This window comes from Falco biarmicus, chromosome 7 (genome assembly GCF_023638135.1).
Source record: "Falco biarmicus isolate bFalBia1 chromosome 7, bFalBia1.pri, whole genome shotgun sequence".
In the NCBI taxonomy this organism is placed as follows: domain Eukaryota; kingdom Metazoa; phylum Chordata; class Aves; order Falconiformes; family Falconidae; genus Falco; species Falco biarmicus.
The window spans coordinates 6,558,549-6,578,795 of NC_079294.1; the positions used below are offsets into that span (position 1 = coordinate 6,558,549).

The 20,247-nt window shown below is 34.7% G+C and overlaps 1 protein-coding gene across 8 annotated transcripts in view; it reads left to right on the plus strand.

Annotated features, from left to right (window-relative positions):
* Nucleotides 1-20,247, plus strand: part of CEP128 (centrosomal protein 128) — a 133,403-nt gene that overhangs the window by 19,096 nt on the left and 94,060 nt on the right. For all 8 annotated transcript variants that reach the window (XM_056346325.1, XM_056346322.1, XM_056346326.1 and 5 more), the window contains 5 exons: nt 2,622-2,738; nt 12,056-12,142; nt 13,608-13,682; nt 14,897-15,029; nt 16,771-16,931. In XM_056346325.1, the coding sequence (XP_056202300.1) occupies nt 2,622-2,738; nt 12,056-12,142; nt 13,608-13,682; nt 14,897-15,029; nt 16,771-16,931 (573 nt within the window). The remainder of the gene's footprint in view (nt 1-2,621; nt 2,739-12,055; nt 12,143-13,607; nt 13,683-14,896; nt 15,030-16,770; nt 16,932-20,247) is intronic.

Genomic DNA, 20,247 nt, shown 5'->3' on the forward strand with positions numbered 1-20,247 from the left:
AATATGGTAATCTGAATATAGTCTAGAATAAACACACAACTGTCCACATAGCTGTTTAGCTAGTAAACTGTTCACTGTTAAAATTAGTTACTGAAGTGAATTTTACATGTTGATATTCTTGATCTGATTTTCTTTGAAGGTTTCATTAATTGTCTAGATGATGCAATATAGAGACGCTTGCTATGCTTGCAGATGGACTTCAGGTATGTTGGAAAACAGACCTGAAATCCAGTATCCAGTCTTGAATATGGCTTAGAGGATAGAACAGGGTTAACAATTGTAAAATTCAGCAAGGAGGACTAAAATTGTACTTCAGGAAAAAAAGTAATTTTAGAGGTAATGGAATCAATTGTCTAGGGAGTCTGTAAGTTTTCTGGGAATGCTTTTGAGCAGGCTGGATAAACTTGTAGAACGATATAGATATAAAAGGTCATGTGTTTAGCCAGGCAGTAAGTTTGTTACCCTTTGAAGCCCATTCCAGCCTTTTCTCTCTCTGCTCTGTGGACCGAGAATATGAGCTAATGATTTACTATATATGCTAACTATAGCTTTTTTGATAGAAGTTTTTTTTTTTTTTTTCCCAGTGAGTTATAAGTTGCATTAAAATCTTTGGTGGCTTGTGTTGGTTGGTTGGTTTATTTTGAAGAGGGTTGCATCAGTAACTCTGAAATTTTTGTGCACCTGACAAGTATGATGATGAACGTGTCTTTTTCAGTACCTTGTTAGAAATCAGGTAACAGTTGTATTCTGGAGGGAGCTGAAAGAAGATGCTCAGCAAATCACTTGTTATCTTGTAGTTAGTAAAAAGTTACTTTCTTACTCTTTCTGCATTAGTGATAATACGCAGTGAAATCTGAAGCAGGGATCTGAAGCTTGCCTAGTGCTGCCTTGTCACGTCATCTGCAGTACATGCGGTGAACTAGACCCGTGTCAGTGAGGAAGTCACTGACCTTTTGAATGTCTGCTTTGGGGGTGATGTTACTTTGGGATCTTTCATCAAGTCTGTTACACAATTTATTTTTTTTTCTGGTTACACATTTTTTTTTCTGGATAGTTGTAATGCTCTCTTGCATAAGTCTGCTTGAAAAAGATGTGTGAGAGCACTGAGAAAGCTTCTGCCTTCAAAAACACGTAGCCGAGATTATTTTTTTTAAAATGTAAAAACATGATTTTGTATCATTTGTGTACTTCAGATATATCTGGAGAAAAGGATGACAGCTGTTTTGCAGTTTTCAGCAAAGATATAACAAGTTTAATGACAAACTGTTATTTTCTGTTCCTGCTACATAGTATCGTTGTTTCTGTTAGCCAGAGTATTTTGTGAATTAGTAGTCAAAACAAATACAAACCTGATGTGGTGGGTTTTGTTGTTTTATATGTTAGTTTTTAGGAAGTAATTATTCTGGATTGTGACTGCAGAGATTTCATAGCTTACATGAAAGAGCATGCTTTGGCAGTACTTTTTGAGCATCCTCCTGATGGTTTTAAGAGAAAATCCAGAATTACAAATTGTGAGCTGACTTCATCTGGCTGTGCAAGCAAGGAATGTTTTCAAACTGATGTATTCTGTTTTAAAGAAAGACTCTTTCATTCTTTAAACCTGATATATATACTTGTGAAACTCAGAATATAAGTTTAACTTCAATTATGTTTCTGTTGCTACACAACTGTGGTGTTAATGTTCAAATTTTCTATCCAGACATATGCCTAGTGCTAGCAGAGTGCTTAATGGTGAAAGTACAGATGAAAACTTGTTCCTCTTCACATAAAACACCATTCAACTACTAGTTCCTGATATGTTTTTTTCTTTCTATCTAAATACCATTTGGTAATAGATATATTGCTTTCTAGTGATTGTTTAAAATAGTTTTAGGGTAGTGAGGAAATGATACATAAATATTTTCCTTGCTAATCTTCAACTTTAGTTTTATAAATTTAATTTGCTGCCCACGAGAGGGTGCTGTCTGCTAGCATCTTAAAACGCAAAAATGAAGTAGTGCTGGTATTGTAGTTTAAGACTGAATTGCTGTGTTTATAATCCAAACTGCTTTAATAAATAACGGGTGTTACTGTATTGGTTTTTACATGGATTCACAAAATATTAGGAAATAGTCTTAAAGGGATGTAATTTTGTGCTACTATAGTCATTCTTATGTATGTAGCTCTCGTTTACTGCTTTTCACTTGCAGATTTCATAGTGTGAGTCAAGCATTGGTCTGTTTCACAGGCTGGAGATGTGAGAGAAATGACTCTCCAGAGGTTAATCAGGCCTGTGGCAGAGAAGCTAACAGATTTTTGTATTGCAGCTTCCAGTCAGCACCAAACTTGACACTGAGGTATTTAGCACTTGAGTAGGACAACTACTGTAGAGAAAAATAGGCATAAACCTCAAGGAGGATATTGCTAGCTGGGTAGCAGTTCAGTTCCCTGCTTCAGTACTTCTCAGGTACTTGCTACTATAACGAGTTATTTTTTTGTGCCATTCTAAATCTTATTAAGTAGAAGTTGTGTTCTCTTTTCTTTCTACCCCATACTCTGTTTATGTCTTTTGCCATTGTTTTCTTAATATGTGTTAAAAGACATGCTAATTTCCCGCAGGGTGGTTTTTTTTCCTTTTGAAGGTATCGGATCGAGTGGAGAGAAGACTTCAGGAGCTAGAACAAGAAATGCGTGCTGAAAGACAACTTGTAGAAAGGCGCCAGGACCAACTGGGACGTATGTCCCTTCAATTACAAGAGGTATGCAAATGAAAACTTCCTGTGTATTGAGTAAGGAACCTGTGCTGCTGCGTTTGTGAGCCTGTACCTGTCAAATTGGCAAAAGTGCTGATACCTTTAGCACAGTCTTTTAATTCTTACCAGTCCAGGTCTGCTTGTTTTGGTGACTAGGTGATAACAAGTACAATCTCTGTTCTTCATGATACTGTCTTGTCTATGTTTAGGCCTCTTTGGTAAACGGCACAAACATTCTTTAAAAGAACCCACCCCCTATGCCCTTCCTCAAACCCAAAACAAATGAAAGAAAGCTGTTAGCCGGGTTGTCTCAATTAAAACATTTTGTTTTTTAAAATGTAAACTTCTTGCTTCCAGTGAGCAGTTTATTTTTAATTTATTTCAAGAAGCAGTCAAATGCACCGTAGTGGCCAGACAGCTTTTCATTGCTTTTTAAGCAGTTTCATTCGACAGCAGCTGATGAAGTATAAAATTTGTTTAGGAGACAAATACACATATTTATATTATGAATTAAAATTGGAGGCAGCTAGTAGCTTTGTTTTGCTTATGTTTTAGGAAATGTATGAAAAACACATCTCTCTTTTGAATTTAACATAAGTGACCATATACCTGCTTTTTTGGAAGGCAGTTTTTTTATACTGTGCACTGATGTTGAGGAACCTTAGTTTAGAGGGACACTTTGTATTTGATGTAAGGCTAGAGACTTTTTCAAAGAGGTCATATTTAAGAAGATGCTTTTCTGATACAGGTCAGGTTTAGTAAAATGCTTGTAGTGCTTCTGCTGGTCTTGCAGAAAGAGTTACTGTCTCATTTGTCCCCCTATTGATGTCCTAGTGGGTGAAAAGAACTAGAGTGCTTTATTACAGCTTTCATTGCTCTTTAATATATTTGCGTGAATTTCTAGATTCTTTGGTTGTGCCATCAGTCTGGTAGAGGGATGCTTAGTGAAATGAGTTGGTGTTATCTGATAGTGTTATCTGCAGATTGGAACAATTTTTTTTTTTTTTTTTTCATAATGTTACCTACCCCTGCTCTACCTTTAATACTGACCCATAAGCTCTCGGTTGGCTCCTCATGCATCCCCAGGTGGGGCTCCATGCATTCCAGCAGGTCATTGACACAAAGGGCGGCACCTTCCTCATCTCTCCAGCCTATCCTTCCTAAAGAGCCTGTATCCTTCTATCCCAACACTCCCATTGTATGAGCCATCCCACTGCATCTCCTTTATGCCAATTCAAGTGAACGAATTAAAATGTTTTTCAAAGAGTTTCGTATGATTGGTTATGTGATCGTGAGCCCTCAAGCTGGATACCTTTTTGCCTAGTAGCTCATCTTTTGAAGTTCATACGAAATGAGTATGAAATACTAAGCACATCCCCAACCTCCCATTCCCCATAGCTTTCCAGCTGTAGATGAAGGTGTTTTAATTCTTTCTCCAGAAAATTCTATTTTGTTCTGTGCATGTTTTTGGAAATTATTTTTCCTGATGAGCCCTTTTCTATTTACAAGGTTTTTTTGACACCACTGTTCCAAACTTCAATATATAGTCCTCATTCTCAGTTTGCTGGAAAGCTTAACACCTATTAGTCTGCTTGGTAAACTTTTACTATTGGGAATTTTGCCAAGTCAAGATTCAGAGCCAATCCTGACTGGAACAGGCTTATTCCACACGGCATACATTCATAGCTTTTGCTACTTGGAGGAGAATCACATTCCTGGTGATTATCTTCACTTTTTAAAGCAGGGGGTCATATTTTCAAATTGTCCTTCTGGGTGTCTGATACCAGTTATGACTGGATTGTTTGGACTGGGCTCTTGTCACTGTGTTTGGAAATCCTAATAAAACATAATTACCCCTGTTGCAATGAATTATGGATTTTTCAGAAACTTCTAATGTCTAGCATGCATAATAGAACCTGGTGGTGTCAGATGACAAGTATAGAAAGGAGCTTCTTTCAATAGGTATTAGGCAATCTTTCTTTGACAGATTGCACAGGAATATGGAAACAGTATTGCCCTTGAAACAGATCTTGATTACATTCCCAGCAGCAGCAAACAGTGTGTCCTTTTCTGGCTATATCTTCTCTCATAGATGTCTTAACGGCTTGGAGAACATCTTTGTGACAGAGTTGCAACTTCCTGCGTGCCAGATGTCTTTAGACTCCAATGTTGCTAAGGTCCTTGGATCTCAGACCCTTATTTACAAGCTTCCATCCAGCTGTCCCATCTTCTTTCCCCATTGAATGTTCATATTAATTTGTCCTTTTCGAGGTGGAAAATGGTCTCACTTCTGGATAGTGTTTTTATTATCAGGAATGGTTCAATGTCTCTTGAACAGTTTGCTAAGCTCTTTAGCTCTCACGTTGGCAAACTGGACCACCTTGTGCCTTTTGAAAAACACTTTTGAGAGCAAAATAGTCTGGATCCTGTACACGCTGCCTTTCAGTGTACTATTGTCCTGAGAGGCGTGGAAAAGCTTTTTGAAGAAAACTATTTTGTTATGGAATACAGGATATAAAAGAAATAGGAATATGAAAATATCTAAGGAGGCAAAAAGTTTAGAACTGACCTAATCTTAAATTTAAAACCAGGAAAAAATGCCAATGCCAAAACAGTATGAGATTTGGGTGTACGAGATTTGAGTTTGAGCTGCTTTCAATTCTTTTTTTCTTGTATGTGGTGTTGCAGATGAATAGATTCAGTATGGCAAACCAAGTTGAATGTATAGTGTAATTTATGACTATGAAGTCTTTAAAATTTCTGAATATGAACAGTTTAAAAAGGTTCTTATTTCGACAATGTATTTTCAAGCTGAGTAGTAGGTGGCTTCTTGTTAATTTCTTCATTACTTGTGTCGATGTAATTGATGTATTTTTCATTTTCCTGTGTGATAGACAATTAAATTTGGCTTTAAAGATCTGTAAGCAAAGTTGTAAGAAAAACTCAATAGTTTGCACAACTTTTAATGTGTGTTTTTATCTCCTATATTTTGAGTAGGCCATTTCAGCAAAGCATACAAGGTGATTATATTAAAAAAAACCAACAAACCCTGATAAGAATAATTAGATTTTGTGTAAAATATCTGATGTAATTTTACTTTTTCCTTACTGATCACCCATCACTTGGTAGCATTTGCCACAGATTGCTTGATAGGTGAGAGAATTTTTAAGAATGGAGATTCTCAGACAGTCCTGTGTGAAAGCTTACTTATTACTTGACTGCCTTACAGTTAAGTATGACTACCGTGTGCATTAAGAACAGCAACTTCTTAACACAATATAAGACACTGCTGGTTTTCTTTCTTATTGTGAATATGTTCTTTCATGCTGCTTTGATACTTGGCTATTGCAGATACTATTCTCAAGTCTGCAAGAGTCTCATCAGTGCACTCCTTTGATCTCTCATGGGATATACAGAATGATGCTGAAAAAGGTGGATCTCTTCATTCAGTACATCCATACAAGTGTGCACTCATGGAGATTCTTAGGGGACGTTGTAGATGAAAGTACTCTTGATTGAACACAATCAATATAAGGGAGAGGCTTGTTGCCTTTTTCTATAGCTTGTCTTTTTAATCAGCTGTTCCTCTTGTGGTGGCTTATATTTGGCCTGAAGTATCAGAAGAAGCAGCCAAGCTGCTTTCCAATAAATGACGTGTAGCTTAAGCTGCTGTATGCTAGAAAGAATGTACTTGAATGACTTTGTGTACTTTTGCATTGCCTGGTGAGATCCAAATAACAATTGCACCAAAATATTTAGTTATTTTAATGAAGAATGTTTCTGTGTAATTTCTAAGACCAGTTTTTTACTTTGCCGTTCTGTTTCTTATCCTTTGTAACTTGAATTGAGTTAGATTGACTGTTAGCTCTGTCAGTGGCCTTGGGTTTTGTGGTGATCATTGCGTGGTTGTAATGTTCTATTAAAGCCTTTTTATGTCCTCTTTTATGTCTCCAAGATACTTCCTAAGTAACATTACTGGAAGGGAGGGGAAGGTTTTGACAGCATTCTGAAATACCATTATTTAGTACAGCCTGAATGATTTACGAAGAAATGCTATTTAAAGCATTTGTGGCTATTTAATGAGACAATTTCTTCATTAGTTTGCCTGGTATACGTTTCACACCAAGAAAAATCAAATTTGACTTTTGGATTTTATCAGTACTTGCTGTATTGAGGAAATCTTGTGAGGTTTTAATGTTAATAGTTACTATTTTTAAAGGAAGGTGCAGTGCCCATAACTGACCGCTAATCGTCAGTATTTTACCACCTTGAGAATAATCTTCCTAAATCTCAGCTTTTAAATTTTATGTTTTCAGGGTCTAACTGAACATAATACATTTGCTTCAGTCTTTCTCTTGTCTGTCTTATCTTTCTTTTGTATGATGTGCAGACTTTCTATTTGTATTGCGCTATTAGTATGGTCATAGACTGATTATTAAACAAGATGATACCTAGTCGTATACTGACCATAAAGAAAGCTTGACATATAAAATTTTGCACCTTTAACATCTAAATTTGCATTATTTTTTTGAATCTTTAGTGTGTATGTGCTGCATGTAGGTGGATAAAAATTATTTTCTCTACATTTTTATGTATCTTCAGACTTAGTATGTATTGGTGTGTTTAAACTCTAACTGTTTAGAAAATTGCAATTAACTGCTGTTTAATTTGCAGTAGCAAAAAAATTCATTCATATCATACATCTTCACTTTTTTCTGTATTCCTGATACAAATGCATTTCTGATTAGAAAGGAGAGTAAATATGCTCATCTGGCCAGTGCAACTGACATGTATACATGGGTTCCTTTAACAAACTGAGTTTGTTGTGTCAACTAAAACCATGTTGAGATTCTTCAATACTTTATTTTGAACATGAAGATACCATCACATTATACTGTTTGTTTTCATTTATGCATCCATTTCCTAAGACAAGATCAAGTGTCATTCTTAAAAGATGGGCTTTAAACAGCGTTTGAATGCATTGGATCTCCTGGATGGCTTTACTAATTCCTGTGCTTGGCTTCCTGGATTTCGGTGAAATGAGTCTGTGTGTTCATGCTTTGCACACTTTAGGTGAACAGAATCATCTTTGTAGAATATTTTGAACCCACTGACTGTGGTAAGGTAATGACTATAATTATGTCTTAAGTTGATAACTTAAATAGGCCAGGAAGCTTTTTTTTTATATACATGCAACTGGATATTTGGATTCCATTTGCCTCCCACTGCACATACTGTGAAGTGCAAGAGGCTGGTGGACATTCAAGAGAGAGTGGGGTAGATTGACAGTCAAAAGCATTATTGAAAATTCTCTTTTTGCATGTCTTTATCTCTGATCCTTTTAGACAAACTTAAACCTGATCTATGTTTTGAGCCATCTGGATGTTTTAATGCATGCTTGATACTTGCTCCTTGGCTCTGTGCTGTGCCACCTGTGGCTAACGGTTTCTGTTTAGATTCTAGTTTGAATGAGCAAGTCTCAAACCTATCACTGTAATATCTAGGTAGTCTGTCTATAAACACCTGATGGATATGTCTAGGTAACATGCTTAGACCCATGCTAGCTGCTAGTGTAGCAAGTTAGGGAAAGAATTTTCACTCCGATTAGGATGTAGTACATTTTTGCCTTATTTTAAAATACAGTATGTGACTGGTCTGCTTTTGTGTATTTGTGCTAGTATGGATAAATCACTGATCAGTCTCACTTTGAAACAGCAAATTTCAGATTGTTGTCTGTGCGCTGCTTTCAAATAACTTGGTTTTACTTAAAAAAACAAAACCAAACAAAAGTCAATACCTAAACCCTAAGAAGAGTTAGTAGGCTTAAATTACAGTGTGAGTTATGATTTGATACTGGAAGTTTTTCAGAAGTTGGAAGGATTGAGACCTATTGTTAGAGGCCTCCACATAGTTTTCCCTCTATATATAAGGAAAAAAAATACCTGGCTAGCAGGGAGTAAATTAGTTTGTTTGAAGTTTTGGGGTTTGATATACTATGGATGGATGAGATATGTTGGGCTGAGATATACCAGGTATGTTAGTATTCTAATACTGTCTTATGGTAGTGAACTCTTTAAAAACACCTGTAAGAACTGCTCTGCTGAGTCAAATCAAAAGTTAATCTAGGCTGTCAGGAGCAAGGGCCTGTTTCTGCCCGCGTAGGCAGGCAGCGTAACATCCAGCTGGTCCATCTCGAAGCCATGCTGTGAAGACCTCTTTACATGGAAGTTACATGTTTTCTTGTGGCCTCCTCCGTGCCTGCCTCCTCCAAGGAGTCACCAGCCTCCTCCTGGCCAACCTGGACATTAATGCTTTCAAAAGGAAGATCCTGGTGTGGGAATCCTGATGACTGTAGGGCTGTTCCTGGTCCTTGATCCTTCAGCATTGCCAGGCAGAGCACTCCTGGGCAGGATCTGCCCACTGCTTGGTAGCCAGCAAGGAGGAGCGTGTGTTGGAACCCTTGTCCTTGGCATCCCCTTCCTAATTCCCATTTTTGATATTTGACTCCCCCAACCCCTTCTTCGGAGATACATGAAATCAAAGAATTAATTGAATCTTTACATGGTATTTCAATTTTTTTTTCTTTAATCCTCCCTTTTGTTAGAGAAATCTTACATAGAGAAACCCTTAGTGGAGGAAGAAACAAGTGGTATAAACCATATAAACCAGTGAGAGAAAAGTATTAAAAAAGGAGTACAAAAAGGAAGGGAAGCCTAGAATTAGCTTTTACCTATGCAGTTTCTGAACGGTCACTAACAGCTGATGTTTGGCTGTGGGTGACCAGATGCTTCCATTTCTTAATGATGTCTTGGCTGGTTAACTGATTGCCTGCCTAGCACCTGGAAAAATGTATGTTTCACATTTGAAGCAGTGTGCACATGGTATGTTTAATTTGTTGTAACATCATATTCTTTTTGTAGTAATTTAACTCTGAGATATATATATGAACTGTTTTCATTCTTAAAAATGAAACAGTTAGAGGCTATTTTTATAATATACAGAAAATAAACCTGACCATAGTTGTAGTATCAGTGATAGGAAATACTGCATTTTTATTTGAAATTATTGCTGTTTAATAGCCTAAATATTATTCGGTAATCCTGATAAGTTGAAATGGCATATTAATTTCTGTGGTTTCTTCTAGGGACTAGGAAGCACTACTGATGCAGAAACGTACTGTATGCCTTCAATAAGGAAAACCTTTGAAAATTTTCTTAGTTTATTTAATTCCAACCTAGCTTTAATATTTTCCTTATGATGCTGATACCTCTAACAAAATCTGCACATTAAAACATGCATTTTTGGTCCTATATTAATTATTAATTAATTAATTCCAAAAATAAGGTTCACATACAGTTGATTGCATATAACAGAGCTTCTAATTTTGCTGGCAAAAATGAAGCTCTGTTGCAGTTAGTACACATCATGTATACCTAGTAGACTGTTCTGAACTGGTACTCCTAGTCATTCCCCCCCACCCCCAACAACAACAACAAAACTTATGCAATAATGGCATTAGTGGAAGTGATGATCTTTGATTTTTTGTTTATGTTGCTTTTTGGGAGCTCTCTACAGTCTTTTTGAGTAAAATGGGAGTGTCAGGTCTGTGTGTGGTGTTGAGTTTTACAGTTGGCTGGAATGATAGCTTTGAAACTGTACTGAATACTTAAAGAAATATCTTAAATATATTACAGTCTTACAGTATCTGATTATGAATCAGTAAGATTAAAAGCTTAATTCTTTATGTAACAGTAACATAATATTTTCAGTGGCATAGTTATGATAAATGTCTTCCACAATCTCAGTTTTTAGTGTAAACTGTTTAAGCTGGAGAGTAGTCCAAACTATACTGAAACCCTTATGTTTCCTGTTGCGAGGGTGTAAGACTGAGATAAGTATATAAATCCATTTATTTTCTCCGCAAAACTACTTTTAAAAGCAAAACTTCTAAAGCTGAATGCCTGGCTTTGCTGAGCTTGATTAATATCTTGCCTTTTGTTTTCATACAGTGAAATTATTTCCCAATATACAGTGAAAAGAAAATGTTCCAAACCTGAATGAAATTCACTAATTATAGGGGCAAAATTCAGGGATACTTGTCTAAGGAGATATTCTTTTAAATGTAAAATAAAAATACCGCTCAAGAAGAACAGATTGGGGAAAAAGACATTTTTTTTCTGGACCGGCTATGTGTTAATTGTTCTGTGGTAGTTTTAGCAGGTAATGGAAGGAATAGATGTGCTTATGCTTCATTATATTGGATGAAAGTAAAAGGTGTATGCTAAGGTCTCTCATTGATTTGTGGCTGGTATGAGAACTGCTGGGTCATGTGGCACAGCAAAGAAACAAGATTTGTTAACAGTTGCTCAGATTCATGGCAAATTCTGTCAGTATGGCTAGTGAGCGCTCTCAGCTGGTGTTTCTAAGTGATATTTAAGATGAGCCAATGACACTGTTATGGCTTGAGATATCCAAATTTGTGTTGTGTATGTTGCAAATTGTACGCTATTAATGACTGCCGTGTCTAATGCATTCCTTTGCTAGTGGTTGGCTGTGTTCCCCAAATAGTGTCGGTTTGAAGAGGGAAAAGATTTTTGAAATTGATAGTCAAAGCAATTGCATTTTTGTAAGATGCTTTAGAAAATGTATGTAAGTGTTTTTGGATACTTCAGTTTGGGGGTTGGGTGGGGAGTTGTCACAGGAGAAGTCCACATGGATTTATTTAAAAATATATATATATTTTTTTTCAAAGTAGAGCACATGCATGTTGTAACTTTTGATCAGGAATTTTTGAGCTGATTCTATCTTAATACTGTTATTCTAAGCATTTGTACAGATTCAGATAAAAATACCTTTCTCACTCTTTTGCCTTCCAGCACCACCTTATGGTAGTGTGTTCCTTAATACAGTGCATTGTATTTCATATCATGCATATTTTATATTAGAGAGTATATTCTTTTCACCTGATGCTTTCACAGCTTATCTGTAGGGGATCTCTTGAGCCTCTTAGACCATCATCTCAAAGTGCTTGGGGTCAGCCTTGGGCGGCTGGAGCTCTATACATCGGAAGGATGTTAGTGCTAGCTTTGACTTTGTATTTGGCCCTGTTCTGTGCATGGGTGTGTTTACATATGCATGGACTTATATTTATTTTTTCATAACAATATACATTGGCTCCACATGGAAATACTAGACAGACAGAAAGCATTTGTCTAGATCTTCCTTCTTAAATATTTCAGCAGATTCTTTCATTTTAACAGACTACGAAGAAGACCTCTGTAACTTTTATAATGAAGTTCACAATGTATTTTTCCCCTCTAAAGGCTTTAAGGAAGCAAGATGCTAAAGCAGATGAAACAGAAGAACTCATGAAAAATAAACTTGTGAAATATGAAAGTGAAAAGATTCAAGTAAGACTTAATTTTATCCTTTCTTGTTTGGTTTTAAATAAGTGTGTAGTGTCATGTTACAGTATATGCTTCCTTTTTCAAGAAACCAGCAGGATAATATTTTCTTTACTCTTCAAGGTAACAAGGGGGTTTATTGCATCAGAGGCACTGTAAATATAGCTATGCTGAACTTCTGTCTTTCCTTCAAATTCTTTAGTTATAGTGTTACTTCTAACAACTCTTACATCCTGCCAGGCAGACCAGTTTATAACTTGGGGATTATCCTTGATTTCTTTCTCTGATTTGTCTCTGAATTTATAAATAGTCTGCTGTTGCTTATTTGCAGCAGCTCAAAAATGCAGCTTTTCTCCATCCCTGCAACTAACGCAGGCTAGTTATGTTGCACAATGGTTACTATTAATTATTCTTATTGAGTTATCTGTTTCCATATTGCTCTTTTCCTGTTCATAGAAAACCAGATTTCTTTTATTTCTGTTCTGGCACATACTTTTTCTAGCTTTTTTCCTCTTACATCAAGTTTAGCCTTTTTGTCAATACTTTCCAAGTCATACTCCTTTATGCTAAACCATCTATGTAATGTGTTATGTTACTTTCTCCATTCCATTAATGCTGGTCCTGTTTACTTTGCCCATTTGCCAGCCTCTCAACATCCTCTTTGAGATTGCTATCTTTGCAATAACAGTTTCCACTGTCAAAAATGATATTTATTTTAATGTAGATCTTTGTGATTTTTGAACTATTTATGGTAGAGCTCTGAAAATATTTTGTAGCTTTTATTTTCTGTGGTTTTTTTTTAAATGTTCATCAGTTTGCTGGCTATTTCTGATTAAATATTTTAAAATTCACTTAATATTATTTTTTAAGGAAAAATTCTAACTGTAGGAAATCATGGGCACATCAGTTTTTCAGTCATCTTGTTTCCAGAAAAATTCAAATATATCTTCTTGCACAACACAGCAAAACCACAGAGTTTAGCAATTGCCAGTTGTACCAATGCATGTAATCTTTAACACTTTTATGAATGAACTATGTAATAAAGGTGACTTCAAATGTTAAATCATTGTTAATTTTAATTTGAGTTTGAAGATATGTTTCAAATCCAGGGACAATGTTTTTGAATATTTTTTTCTTCCTTTCTTTTATTTTTAATCCAGTTAAAATTTGCTTTTGTACTTTTTTTTTGGTTTATACACACCACTTTGTATATAGAACATCTGTGATATAGAACATTGTACAAAATTTGCAGACTGTAAGTTAAATTCTTTTTCTGTAGCTTAAATACATCAGGGATTTAATATAAATGAAAGTTTGCTTTAAAATTTTGGACAAATAAGAATATTCTGTATATTGTACTTCGTCTTAAATAGATGTTCATATCTATTAATTTGTGCTAGAATTAAAGAGATAAAAACCACTTTTGTAATATGTTGTGTACTTTGCTTTTCATCATTTTCTGTAATGAAAGCTTGAGCAAGAATTGGAGCAGTCCCGGAAAAAGCTGAATCAATCAGAAGGCAGTAGAGAAGTTCTTTTGCGTCAGGTAACTGCTTTGACGTGGTGAAAATCCTAAAATTTTCATATTAGGCTGTGTCTGAGTCTTTTTTGCTTAATCTTCTTATCTTTAAGAGTCTAAAATTTGTGGATGGAGCTGTCATCTTACTTTTTCTGTTTTCCAAGCTTTTATATATATATATATGTGTTCATGTACAATAATTATAATAGTGGTATTAGTTATGGTACTTTTTATGTACATAAACACGTTATTGTAACTGCTTTTCATAGTATGCATTAGAACAATGGCTATCTTAGCAATTATTGTTATGCAAAGCACATGCTATAATCGGTGAATTCAGATACCTAGAAGTATTTGCTGTATTGGTTACTAACATGTTATAAAAACATGTGAAAAACCAACACCTGAAAAACTATTTAAAGTGTGCTCTAAACAATACCGGTTGATGCACATTGATTAAATCTAGAAGTTGCAGGAACCTGAACCATAGCTTTAGAAAAGTGTTGTTTCTCCTAAACATTTCTAATCCTTCCTCCTTTCAGAGGAGCTGGAGAAAAAGGTTTAAATAAATAGGGAGGGGGCAATTGGCATATTAATGTTAGCATTAGTTGTTTGACTTCTGTATCTAGTGGAAGTCTGAGTTGGCTGTATTACTTAGCATTATATTCCATATACAGCAAGTTAAATTGAATTTAACTTTTGAATTTTTTTTAATGTCACATACCGATAATATGAGTTAGAGCAACATTCCTTCAATTCAGTTTTAGCGTGTCATATTTTATTTTCCTGTATGCAATATCATCTCTAAATGCTAGACTGTACATGGTAGAAAGGAAAAATGTAAAAGCCGTATGTTTCTTAAGAACAAGTACATTGTATTTTTATTTAGTATAATTTAAATATACAAATAAGCAATATATTTTATATTTTTTCACTAGCAATGTAAAAACACAATTGCAATATATAAAATGGTAACATTTCGTTTGATCCAGAGAAATTTATGCTCATCTGTGGTCAACATAACAAATGAAAATGTTTTCTTTAATTTTGAATAATCACTTTGTGGTCTGCAATTAGGGAGTAATTTGTCTTTTTGTTTAACATCTGCAGTACTCTAGAGATTGATTTATAAATATACTTGTCTATAGTCTTTCTTGTTTTATGTAATGTTAAATAAGTATCCTATTTACTCTTTCGTTCTGTTTTTCATTAATCATTTGATACTTATACATGTGTTTTAGGTTGAGGATCTTCGTTCCCAACTTCTGAGAGCAGAAGAAGACCGTGTAGAGTTGCAACATCAAATTTCTCAGGTTGCTGTGCACCGCCAGAGCTACCAGGATGTACAAGGCGATGACAGGAGTATTAGAACAGGTACAACTCTCATATTTTGCACTAGAGGCCTGCAAATTAGTTAGCCTGGACACTAATTCTGTCTTTGAGTTTCAGTCTAATCCTTCTATTTTTTCAAAAAAAACCAGCCATTTAACTGCTCAGCTGTAAGTTAATTAGTACTGGTACCTGAATTTTAAATAATAAGTAGCAATGAGAGTTAAAATTTAGGATAAAATACCATGATTTGCATGAGTTAAAAAAAAAGATTATTAGACACTATTTCAGCAAAGTGGATAGTGTTTTTACAGAAGAAAAACATTTGAAATGTTTCAGAAAAATTATTTTAAAACCTCACATTTCAGTCCATGTGCAGTTTAAATTCTGCCATCTTGAAAATCATATCAAAAGTCATTTATACAGCTGTTTAATAGACTGATGAATCTCTGGTAGTATTTCTATGGGGTAACAACACGTTCCAGAGAGGTTAAGAAAATTTTCCAGTATGATGCAGGCAGGGCTTCTGGTTGCAGTGTGTTAGAATTTCAGAGATGGAATAATGATATTTAGAAGGAAAATACTTTAAACAATTTCAAGATGTAATTGCATATTAAGTTACCACTTTAGCAAGGTCTTCACTGCATTGTTAGTTATCCATCTGTATTTAAACTTTTCAGACTTAATCAAAAAGGCATTAAAGAAAGGCTTTATCTTTCTCCTTATTAACATGGAAATGTATTAGTCAAGATAATAGAGGAACAGTGACTCCAAGTCCAGTGTGTCTGTGAATGTTTAATTGGTTTGGTAAATGACTTATTTTTAGATTTTCATACTTCACCTACTGAATTATCTTGCTTATTAAAATAGGACTCTGACTCTGTTTTACAAATCTCAGAGAGGACACTGGAAAATGGCTGGGTTTTGTACGTGGCTTAGCTTCAGAAATGTAACTCAAAAGAATAATTTTAATAGTTTTTCTCTAGTCATGTTAATGTATCTGCTTAAAGATGAGTTTATTTGCAACAATATGCTTTTCATGTTAATGAAAGCATATTTTAATTTTTTCATTTGATATACAATTATGAATCAAAACTGTTGTAAAATTATGAAGAAAATAAAAAAAATGTACTGGAGCTGTTAAGATATATACACATATCATTATATCACTTATGCAGTTGTGTTTCTCCTTACTGTGTTATTTCTGTTTCTTCAAAGATGCACGGGAAGAATGCAAATGGAAATTTTCTTTGCCTCTGGTAGTTGTTTATGACTAAAGGCCTTTGAATTTCTGGTTGAGGAAATTTAGGCTTACTCTCATCCAGAACTGCTGTAGTGGCAGGATTCAGACATAAAAGTCACACAGTGTGTAACTTCCAAATCAGGAGGTATTACTCTGGTGGGATAAAATCCTGTTGGCTTTAAAGTTTGTGGCCAAGTTTTATTTACACCAGTCTTTCCCCATTGTTTCTTCCATCCTATTTTATTTTATTGGGTTTTGTTGGGGGAATTTGGCTTGTTTTGGGGTGGTGTTGTCGGGTTTTTTTGGAGGGGGAAGAGAGGAAAACCCTTATAAAATGATCGAATAAACAGAAATACTGTCTCAATCAGTAAAAGGTTATGATATAGGTATAGCCATTTTTCACAGATAATTAAATCAAAATCAATAGTTACAGAATATTTTCAAGTAGAGAAGAAAATTGCTGAAAGAAAAATGAGAAAAAAATAATTCATCACAAGTTGGTGCTTCTACTGGGCTTATTGTTCTGTTCTCACTATCTTATAGTAGCTGAAAGATATGAGAGAGAGAAGCAAGAATTGGAGAAACATATTTTGGAGCTTAAAGCAAAGCTGAGTCATGATGCTGTAATGTCAGAAGTAGAAGAACTAAAGAGATGCGTAGAGCGTAAGGACAAGGAGAAAGCACAGCTTGTAATGCACATACAGGTAACTTGGTTTTTTGTTTTTCTTTTGTTTGTTTGGGTTTTAATTTCCCATATGTTTAAGGTAGGTGACATGCTGGATTAAGGAGTAACCTTTAACACTAAGAGTAACTATCATAGTCTTAGTGGTTTATTCTGTAAATAACTTTGAAAGGTGATCCAAGTTTGCAGAGGTTTTCCTCCCCCATCTTGTTAATAAACCAAAAAAGGTAATTGCTATTGCCCATGAATTTGTGGTTTAGATTACTCCTTTTTCACATGTGCAATGAAAAGGTGATCTGATTTTTATCAGCATTTAGCATTAGTAGTTGTTTCTGGAACTACTTTTATAAGTTAGTATTTACTTCCTTATTCCCCCTTATATCATACCTCAGAACTAAAGTTTAACTTCAAACAAACTGGGATACCTTGTTCTATGAGAAAGTGCAGAAGAGTAACAAAAATAGATCATAACTACTCTTTTTTTTTTTAACAATTAGATGCAATATAATAATAAGTATTAGTATTCTTATTTATGGTAAACTATTTAAAGGGATTCTCTGTGAAAAGAATAGCAGCAGTCTTTGACACTGGAATTTTAATTAAAAGACTTGAAGATGAAATAAGATATAAGGAGGCAGTAACCTTTTTATTTAAGACAGGAGACTTCTGTATTTTTGGATCTTGTTTAGATTTGTCATTGGTAGAATGATTCCTGAACAGTAGCTGTTTTCTTCTGTCTTTCATGACTGTCAGAAGAAAAGGGGATATTTTCAAAACCCTATGTGGGATTTCAGTAGTCAAGTACTTAACATTTGTTGTACATTTATTAAAGCATTCGGTAAGTCTGGTTTTGTATGTTGTGTTTAGTTTTTCTAATGAAGGTACTTTTCATTGAAATGGTGTTGCATCACTTTTGAAACTCAAAAGTAGGAATTACTTTTTTTGTCTTTTCATAGATTTACAGGACTATGCTGTTCAGTTTACTTCTGCTACTCTTTTCCCTTGTCAGCTTCAGTGCCTATTTAAATCAAACTAATATATCAAATTACATTTGGAAAAAATTGAGTCTCAAAAAAGTTCTTACATGCTTTATAAAAACTGATTATTGAAGAGGTTTAAAAAGACCTAGAGTGCTTCTATAGAGGGTAAGGCAAGCAGAACTCATTTCCTGATGCCCATCAGCATTTGTGTTCTAGCTGGCCAATACAACTCCAGAAAAACCTGTTCTTTTGTTCTGTGGGGCCTGAGAAATGGAATTACTTTGACAGGAGTTAATGGGATACAACCCCATAGAAAACAAAATATTTTTGAACTTCTGCTTGTAGAACATGCTTTCTTGAGGGTCAGAATGATGTTAAAATACTGATTTCCTGCTCTGTGAAAATACTGATGGAAGAGTGCTCAGCTGGCGTCATTGCATTGCTCTGAGTTAGAAATCTTTGACTTCCCTGATTATCTCAACAAAAAATACTTTGTACTTCTTATCTGCTTCCCACTGCCATTCTCCTACAGAGGCAGTAACAGGAAAATAGCTTGTGTGTTTTTCCTTTAATGAGACATCAAGGAATGTAAGGATGTGAATTTCTAAACTTATGTACTAACAAAGCATTTTGTGAAGCCTGTTCTAACAGCTGCTCCTATCAGATAGTCTGATTCTCAGTTGGAAGGGACGAGTCATGTTTGGCTTGAGTGTAATTTATCTTTGGTTAGTTGGGAGGATGTAATTGCACTTGCTTCTGGTGTACATGTGATATTAGAAATTTCTTTTGAATTATTTTAATGTCATTGTTTTCAACAATTTGAGTTGTGTTTTACATTTAGTCCCTGACAGCTGCCATAAGATCACAGTATGATGTAAAACTGAGAGGATGAAAAAGATTATAATCACATTCTTAAACTAATGTTTAGAAGTGAGTTCAATCTTAAATTTTTTCTATTAAATTTAGAAATTAATTTATTTTGGTTGCTATATTTTACCTGAGGATGCTTCTATAAAGTCTTGCAAATGTATACAACTATTTAAAAAATATTTTTCTGCATGGAACTATATAGATATGGGGCTATAATAGCTGACTATGATGGCTAAGAAATAAACAAAGTACGGAAATTATAAAGATACAGTACCCTGGTTTCTCTGTAAGCATGTTTAGACTCTTGTGAAATTGTTTGATTTACTAATGACTTCTCATACTAATTAGGTCAAAGTAGTCTTATAGTATTGTACAGTAGAGTGTAACAGTGGTCTGTTTGTTAAAATATTTCAAATTTTCTGAAGGAAAGTTATTGATTTGTTTATTTAAGATCAGAATTCATCACTAATGTAGGTCTTTCAGTCTTATGAAGATTGATGAAGATCTTATCCTCATTAAAATTTATTTTATGGCTTTTTCATCCTCTAAAGATGAAACTCGTATCCAATTATTTTCAATATATGAGCCAATTAAGATATCTGAAAATCAATAGGTAACACATTTCTAAATTTAAAGAGAGACTCTTACAAAATAGGAGGAATCAATACCTCTGCAGACCAGCCTCTGTGGAGTTCAAATGCCAAAATAGTGCTACAGATAGATTTAAAATGTACGGATGCTATTCACTTTGATAAAGTTTGTATTTAAAATCACATATCAGCTTTGGGGTGCGGGGAAGGTGTTCTACCTCTGTCTTTATTTGCGTAAAGAATTACCTGTTAGAACGAGTAATGGTTCAAGCTTTGGAAAAATATGGAGAAAGCATCACTTTAATAATTTTTTTTTTTTTGCAATGTACCTTTTACTGAATGAATACACTTCCTGACTGATTGAATGTATGCATCTTTGATTATTCAGTTCACAGAATTTATGCTTGCGTGAAAAATCTAAACCTTCTGGATTAATGGTTCTTGATAGTTAGGTACAATATGATTGGCAAGAGATGCAGATCAGATTGTAATAAATAAATATTTGAGGTCTACATTCAGGAAAAATGAGTAAGAAATAATTGGGTACATGGTTTGGATGGCATTGTTGAAAACTCAGTGACAAGGACTATGATTACGTAGCATTAGAATCTGGTGACTGCGTTGCTGAGATGTAGGGCAGAAGAAAAAAGGATGGAGAAAAGTACGTATAGATCCACTTCAGTTGACCCCTAATTTTGGTGACAGTTAGTGTGGTGGGGTAAAATGTGGCTTTCTGTATTCTTATCAGTATAGACTGTTTGCACATAACTGATATAAGGCATGAGTTCTGTAAATTGTAGCAAATGAGAGATCCTCACTTGCCTTTTAATGTTCATAAAAGTTTTAAGGAAAGTTGCACTGAATACACTGTGTTATGTTTTCTATACCTAGAAAGAAT